Source organism: Aethalodelphis obliquidens, unplaced genomic scaffold, assembly GCF_003676395.1.
Source record: "Aethalodelphis obliquidens isolate GAN/ISIS:26980383/991018 unplaced genomic scaffold, ASM367639v1 scaffold44, whole genome shotgun sequence".
In the NCBI taxonomy this organism is placed as follows: domain Eukaryota; kingdom Metazoa; phylum Chordata; class Mammalia; order Artiodactyla; family Delphinidae; genus Aethalodelphis; species Aethalodelphis obliquidens.
This window is the reverse complement of record NW_020837988.1, coordinates 13,734,155-13,741,924: the sequence shown is the minus strand read 5'-3', so window position 1 is coordinate 13,741,924 and position 7,770 is coordinate 13,734,155. Positions and strand designations below refer to the sequence as shown.

General features: G+C 38.8%; 3 protein-coding genes across 3 annotated transcripts in view; 2 read left to right on the top strand and 1 right to left on the bottom strand.

Moving 5' to 3' along the window:
• The window catches only part of LOC113606703 (basic proline-rich protein-like), a 3,803-nt gene extending 3,494 nt beyond the window's left edge, over positions 1–309 (top strand). Inside the window, exon 3 of the mRNA XM_027081376.1 lies at positions 19–309. Within this exon, the coding sequence (XP_026937177.1) occupies positions 19–309 (291 nt within the window). The remainder of the gene's footprint in view (positions 1–18) is intronic.
• LOC113606626 (UPF0450 protein C17orf58) lies at positions 37–2,278 on the top strand. Its single transcript, XM_027081169.1, has 3 exons — positions 37–205; positions 456–647; positions 1,300–2,278. Exons 2-3 carry the CDS (start codon positions 545–547, stop codon positions 1,488–1,490), a joined length of 294 nt encoding a protein of 97 aa, XP_026936970.1. The 5' UTR covers positions 37–205; positions 456–544; the 3' UTR covers positions 1,491–2,278.
• A 4,183-nt stretch (positions 2,279–6,461) lies between these two features.
• The window catches only part of BPTF (bromodomain PHD finger transcription factor), a 145,912-nt gene continuing 144,603 nt past the window's right edge, over positions 6,462–7,770 (bottom strand). Inside the window, 1 exon segment of the mRNA XM_027081168.1 lies at positions 6,462–7,383. Coding sequence (XP_026936969.1) covers positions 7,347–7,383 — 37 coding nt within the window. The 3' untranslated portion in view covers positions 6,462–7,346.

Below are 7,770 nucleotides of genomic sequence, written 5' to 3'. Positions count from 1 at the left end.
CCCACGCGCGCCGCCGAGGCCCCCGCCGGTCCCGCCCACCCCAACCGGCCGCGCGCCGCCGCGCCGCCCCCGGGACCCGCGCCCGCGCCGCCGCCGCGCCTCAGCCCCCAGCAGAGGGAGGATGCGGAGCTCGGCGCCGAGCCCTGCGCGCGCGCCTGCAGGGCGGACTTGGACGAGCGCGAGTCCTACTGCGCCAGCGAGTTCGGTGAGCCCCGCCCGCAGCTCCTCCCGGGCCCGGGCGGCCGAGCCCAGGCCGCGGGGCGAGCCTTTCCGAGCCGAGAGCGCCGGGCTGTGCATCGGGACCCTTAAACCAAACCCTAGAGAAACCCACCCACTCGGTCCTGCAGGCCCCAGAGCCGTGTGGGCTATTTCGTGATTTGTTAGAAACGCACTGGGGAGAGAAAGAGGATGTGAGTGCTATGCATTTCTCCAAACTCTTTGTTTTTTGAAAGCAGCAGTCAACGGAATCGTGCATGATGTGGACGTCCTCGGTACAGGGATCCGGCTGGTGACTCTGCTGGTGGACCGGGACGGGCTGTACAAGATGAACCGCCTGTACATCACTCCGGACGGGTTTTTCTTCCGAGTCCACATATTAGCCCTAGACTCCTCTAGTTGCAATAAGCCATGCCCAGAATTTAAACCTGGTATTAAAACTGATCTAAGTGATCATTTTATATATGTTCTTTATGTCACCATTGTAACTTTGACATGCCACAGCCCGGTCTCTATCGGTTACCCCAGTACCTTTTTTTGGGGGGGGCTATTCTAAAATGAATAGAATTTAGAAGACAGGTATTATTTCGGCCACTCTGTGATTTAAATTCCATCAGCGCCTCCGGTTAAAGATGGGAACTGAGTGGATTGGCACAAAGCAAACACTCAATATTTGTTGACAAGTGGAGTGAATGACGAAACACCGTTGCCAGACAGGATGCCTAAGGGGCTTTTTAAACTGAGTTTAGAGACGTCTTTTGCTGGGCGTGTGTGTTTGGGGCGGGCGGGTAATGCCCACTCCCACGTCTTTCTAGAGATGTGCTCTGTAAAATCCTGCTGGCACTGTTGTGATTAGGACCTTTGTTTCTAGTGCTGGCTGTTTACAGGCTGAGTAATCTGATTATCTTATAAAGGTCACTAGGCTATTTCCACCTGCTGTCTGAGGTTTAAATGTCTGAGATTCAGCATGTGCAGCAAGATAAGAGATTCAAGCTTACGCATTTCTTAAAAGCCTTACATTTTCTTATTGTTACGTGGTATTTGAAAGATAACTATGAATTTATATTTTGGCTTTTTTTTCAGGCAGCAGGTATATTGTGATGGGCCACATCTACCATAAGAGAAGGCAGCTACCTACAGCTCTGCTTCAGGTCCTGAGAGGGCGCCTCCGACCAGGAGATGGACTTCTCAGGAGCAGCAGCAGCTATGTGAAAAGATTTAACCGGAAAAGGGATGGGCAAGTGCAAGGGGCAATTCACACCCAGTGCATTTGAAACATACCAGCCTGGCGTTTCTGGATCATAAGAGACTTGGAATTCAGCAGCAAGACGGGAAAGGCCTATCATTAAGCAATCGGATTTTCCTTTAGAACAGGGCACACAGCTCCTTTAGGAACTAGTTGCGAAGTGCCAACTCTCATCTTCAAGTTGTCACTTTTTTTTACAAAATGCTTCTTAAATGGTTATGCTTCTGAGCTCTGTGGTGAAGTTATTCAACTGGTGTGCCAGTTACTCACACAAGCTCAGATAACTGACCTGTCCAGATAACAGATCACTGCTTCATGTTGATTATTTTTAATTATTTTAATTTAAATACATTCTTCAGTAGAAATAGTTCACAAAAACATTTCCTTGATTTTAAATATACAATTTTGAATAGTTTATATCATGTATCAAACCAAATTTTATACTAAAACCATCACATTTTAAATTCTGTACATAACAGTAAGTGCACTAGTCAGACGTATGAAATGCCATTTAGATCACATTTAGATCAAACACTAAAGTCAGAGCCCGAGGCAAGTATTAAAGTTTTACATTTAGAGTACTGAAGGGCTTATTCAAGCAAACAAATGTTTGTTCAAACAAGTGTTCCTGATGTACCAAAATATAAGATACAGTTTATTTTCATGCCTCCCTGCTTCTAAAATCCTATGTTTTGTGCCATACCGGCAGCTATCCCAATACCAAACATATTCTGGGTGTATCTGATGTCATTTTTCTATTAAGACCAAGGATCATGTTTGTGTTTGTAAAGCAGTAAATCTTTCTGTGAAATCAGATCTTGGATGCACCTGGTTTTTTCAGCCTCACTGAGCCCCAAAAGGTTTGGGAAAAAGCATTTCTCAAACTTACTCCAAAAACCCTGGAACCAATATTTAATGACGGTTTGCAAGCATGTGAATTTTAAACGTTTCCCAGTTGGCTTGAAAAAGATTTAATCATGAACTGAATTTATTATTGATTTTATACCTCAGCCCACAAAGACATTAACAATTTTTTTTCAGAAGACCAAGCTGTGCTTTAATTTGAAACGCTGTGAATAGAGACACTGATAATCCATGGTTGAAGATTACTGCGCAGAACTCCACTGAAGAGACAAAAACAGTCCATTTGGTCTCAGATGAGATTCACTCTGGAGCTCAGGATGTGTCATTAGTCTGTAATGGCACAGTCTTTAAAGGCCTCACAGAAGCACTGTATACACACAGGATGTCAGGACAGCACAGAGAGACTGTAAGACGTAACAACTGATTGTGACGGGAGATACTGTTACCTTATTTGTCCCAAACAGGGGGCAAAGAGGTAAAATAAAAGTTGAGAGGTTCTGACTATGCCGTGGTAAAGCACTAACTGAGGGATTTTTTAGAGTATTTGCCAAGAATGAGTTGTGCCCAAGCTTATTAAAAATTATCTTAGAATTGCTTCTTGGGAATCCACTGCATTACTACACAAACCATTGGCAGTAGATTAGAGTATGCAGTGAATGAAGAGCTTCTGTGTTAGTTTTCTTTAGGATAAAAATTAACGAAGACAGAAGTAGCACCGGTCACAAAAACCAAAGCCGAATTTTTAAAAGTCAAATGGCTAAGTGGTGATCCTGAGTAACATGGTGGGGAAAATTACAAAACGGCCAAATAGATAAATTATTAGTTGGATGGTCAGATGTTAGAGCATAAAGAGAAGTGTTATAAATAGCTCTGGTTTAAAAGATAGAAAAAAAATCACTTTGATATAAGCCTGAGGGTTAGGGTTTGATTAGATTGCTTTGATAATACTCAGTTTCTGAGATGTTTTGGAATCACACAAAAAGTGCCAAAACTGTGATCTGTGTGATACTCGGAGGTCACACGGTTAGTATGTACACTTTGGCAAACACAAGCAGGCCAGTTTCTTAGAAACGTTGTTAAACTTCAGGCCATCATTCAAGACCAGCTTTGCAATGAAAGATGAGCGAGGCTCGGGGACTTCCCTGGCGGTCCAGTGGTTAAGACTCCGTGAACTCCCACTGGAGGGGGTTCCGGTTCAATCCCTGGTCGGGGAACTAAGATCCTGCATTCCAAGAGGCACCGCCAAAAAAAAAAAAAAAAAAAAAAAAGATAGTGATTGAGGCTCAAATGAGGTAGAACAGTGGTGCATATGGGGATATATGCACGGGAGGCGGTGCACAACAGACTGGGAATTCCAGGTTAGGCAAAAAAGTTTAAGGAGAATCTTCTCAATATTCAGTCAGTACCTTCGGTACAATCTTTTAATTTTATGGAAAAATTTAATTCCCAAATTCACTGTAGTTCTGAATCCTTTTCTCCTGTTGATATACTTTCCTTAGCACATGGTTTGTGTTCCAAAGACTAAAGGATCACGGGCACAATAAAATACCCTGTTGCCTTCAAGAAGGGCTCAACACATCCCTCCTTCCATCAAGCTGTTGGAACTCAAGCAGAAAAAAGTGTTTTTCTTTTGGTAGGGAAAGGTCTATAAAACATACATTTTTTTTTGTACTAGCTTTTAACTGTCTTTGAGAGGTATCACTTAGCACTGTTTATGTTTCTCTTAAAATCATTTTTAAGGTTGATCAAACACAGGTATATGCAAACACCTAAAAACTGACCCACTACCTACAAATGAGTAACTTCAATTTTGGGTACAGGACTTTATCATTTAAAAAATACAGCACTTATTTCCTTTAGTTGAATTTGGTCCAAACTAGATCAAGCAGGGTGTTATCTAGGAAATGTCTTTTTCGGTATCTTGTTCCAAGTATCCAGAAGTACTTCAGAATATTTCAGTTTATTAAAAATCCTTCCCCCAAGACATTACTTTGCTCATGAGAGATCACCATTCTCATTTTACGGACAAGAAATCTGACACTTGTGGGTAATGGCCTCAGTCGTGAGGCTAAGTGTGTAGATTTAAAAGGTCACCACACTGGCTCTTTAGTATCAGAAACACACAAAGATGCAGGGAGTTTGCCTAACAAATGAACAGAAATAGGGAAAGAACTTTTATTTGCAGATTCCAGGAAGGTAGATTACAAACAGCAGCAAATCTCAGAGTCTCTTAATAACACTCCAGGCCACTTGAAATATAAAAAGGTAATTGTTTTACTTTAGAAAATATCTCTGAAAGTTCACAATTTTTAAAAACTACTGCAGGACATTAACTGAAGTGCAAATCCTGCAGAATTTGGGTAGGAGAAAAAAGGCTTACCAATATTATGAAAATACGTTTTATGAAATGGTTTCAAGGATTGTGAACCTGGCAGATGAAATATAACAAGCATTGAAAATACTTTTAGCAAAGGAAATCTGTTGATGCAAATTAAACATATATACAAGCCTAAAGACTGTGTAGAAAAATCAAAACAGTATAACAAATGTGCATTCTACTACTTGGATTATTGAAAGCAAAATAGCTGTAATATGTTTATTTTACTGAGTAGCAGAAGCTTGTCAAATACTCGTAGAAAAGCAGCTTTTGAAACTCAGTATAAGAATGCATGTTTTTCCAAAAATTACTTTTGAAACACTAAAGCTCTGTAGTTGATAAAACCATAAAATGTCTATGTATTTATATGGTGATAGAAACTGCAAAAGGCTTTATACTATTAAATACATATATGAAATTAACATATTCCTGGCCTGAGGATTCCCACAAAATTTACCTTTTTTGTACAATCTGGCAATGCCAACATCTACAGAAAATATGTTAACCAACCAACCACTGTTTCATTAGAAACCGCACCAAATCCAATGTCAAAAACATTACTTTATTTTTCTAGGATGAAATGTCCTATTACGTACAAAAAGAACTGCTGTTTAAATTTGCCACAATCTCTTAAAAACATAGCAATCTATTGCCTACAGGTAGGAAAGTTCTTGCTGCAACAAGTTTTAAATGATTAAGCCCATCTATATCTATATATATATATATATATGAATAAATAGTACAGAAATACTGTGACATGATGAGATGCAGAATAATTTTATAATTCATTAAAATGTAGGATTCTTGCATCAGCACAGTGCATACAATATGTAACATTTTTTAAAAGTTAAAGGACAAAGTAACCTATATTTGACTACTTCCATGTTAGTATTTTAAGCAAAAACTGTTTCCATGTTTTCAATATTGAGCAATTAGTCTCTTTAGTTTGTAAGCATAAGTTTAAGTGATATTTTTATGTACAAAAAGGAATGGGCTTCATTAGATAAAATTAACCCAGAATAACTTGTACACCTGAGCCTGTAAGAAGAAAGAACTGGGAACTGTTAGCAATGTCTTTCTTTTAAGAAACTACGGTCCGGGAAAGGTTTTGCATAGCAGGGTGATATTAAACAGAAAGAAACTTTTAAAAAACAATAATGGGATAAATTCCAGAACTTGGTAGGACAAAGCTAATACGAATTAGTGCAAAATCTAGTAACATTTTTGCAAAGCTGCATAAACCAACTATGGCAGATCTCACAGAAGCTATTATTACAATGAAGAAATACAACATGTAAGATTAGAACACTGAAAGGAAAAACATGCAAAATACGCCTTCCTCTGCTGCTTCCATTTTTTTCCCCTACCGCTTACACTACTTCTTCTTATGTGGGAAAAAAACCCAAAAAAACTCAACCAACAAACAAATACAAAAAGGATGAAGTCATTTTAAAAAATACCCTTCATAAAATACAAGCAGTGGCCTGTAACTGATAATTTGCCTGGTGTCATATAACGTACAGATGAAGGCGATGTGTATTTTGTCACATTACCTTTTTATTAGTCCGATCAATTGATGCAACAGGATTAGCACCCCTGAATATTTTTCTTCGATGTGATGACAGTGGGCTGGGAATTATAAAATGAAGGACCACTACTACCCTGGAGAAATCCAGGTACAATCAGATCCTTCTGCCTTTTATTTATTTACCTTGCAGCCCTCCCTTTCCCCTCAATGGCTTACAGAGAATCATTAGCGCACATTCAAAGACACCGTCTGTGGGAGAAAAATTATCTCCATTTATTTTGTTTCATATACATCCATAATTGAATTTTAATACAAAAAGAAAAAAAATTAGAATCTGACAAATGTTTACAAACAAGATACCTTCAAATAGATTTTACTCATTTTAACCTGGTGCAGAGTAAATGACAAATTGTACTGTTATATTCAAGGCAACAGAGTCTGTAGTCCAGGACCACTAGCCCAACCTTTATGCAAGCTTAATTTTTATCTACTATGAACAATAAACTCATTGTTGATTCCCAGTTGTGTGTGTGTGCACATGTGTACATAGCAGCTCCTTTCATAGAAAGAAAAGACATCTAGAGGTCGTCTTGTACTTTTACCTACAGGAATCATGATAAGATACAGAATGGATTACATGTAACCGGGCTGGATTTTATAAGAAAAAATAATTAGCTGACAAATGAGGGCAGCAATAAAAAAGCGTCTTTTTTGCAACAATAAATAAATACAGTTGAAAGTTTTCTGTGAGACTCTAAACCAGCTTCTTCACTGAAGAGCAGACGTGGCATTTCCATGGAGTTACACTTGACCCCATATTATCTTTTTTTCTTTCTTTCTTTCTTTTTTTTTTCTTCAATAAACAAAGTTTTCCCGCTTCTGCCACAATAGTAAAACCATTTGATCTTGACAAGATAATGGTGTCGTTGACTTTGCTTTTCCCTTGTCCGTTGGACAAAATTGGCCAAGAATATAATTGGACTGTTATGACCAATAAAAACGAAGTTTAGGTCAAGTCTTGTCAGGATAACCTGACTAAAAACATCTGGCTCCTTAATTTAAAACAGTTCAACCAGATTCTTGCTGTGTTTTATGTTAGGTTAACACGCTGAACTTTAAGAAGCTGTAGACTGCAGTTTGTTGTTATGAGACCTACAGAATACAGAAAAAAGGGAACAATTAAGCACCCTTCATTTTTGAAAACAGTGATGCTTTATGCGGATGCCAAGGTCAGTCTGTCTGGGGAAAGCAGCCATGTTCTTTCATTCACCCTTGGCAAGCAAATATATGAGAACAAGTAAGAAATTTTTACCCTATAAAATTAAAAATTTTCATTGTACACTAAACGTGGTAATTCATTGGAAAAAGCCAATATTAAAAAAAAGAAATATAAATATATATACATATATATATATATATATATCCAATACAACATTTTTAGCCAAAGGAACAAATAGAGACATTTACAGAAGCATTACCATTGTGGTAGAAGGTGTGTGTGTGTGTGTGTGTGTGTGTGTGTGTGTGTGTGTGTGTGTG

Bases quoted from the DNA above. Each gene is read 5' to 3' on its own strand.
- LOC113606626 (XM_027081169.1), top strand. From the start codon at position 545: ATGAACCGCCTGTACATCACTCCGGACGGGTTTTTCTTCCGAGTCCAC. The intron at 648-1,299 runs GTATTAAAACTG...CTTTTTTTTCAG, and splicing joins ATGCCCAGAATTTAAACCTG to GCAGCAGGTATATTGTGATG.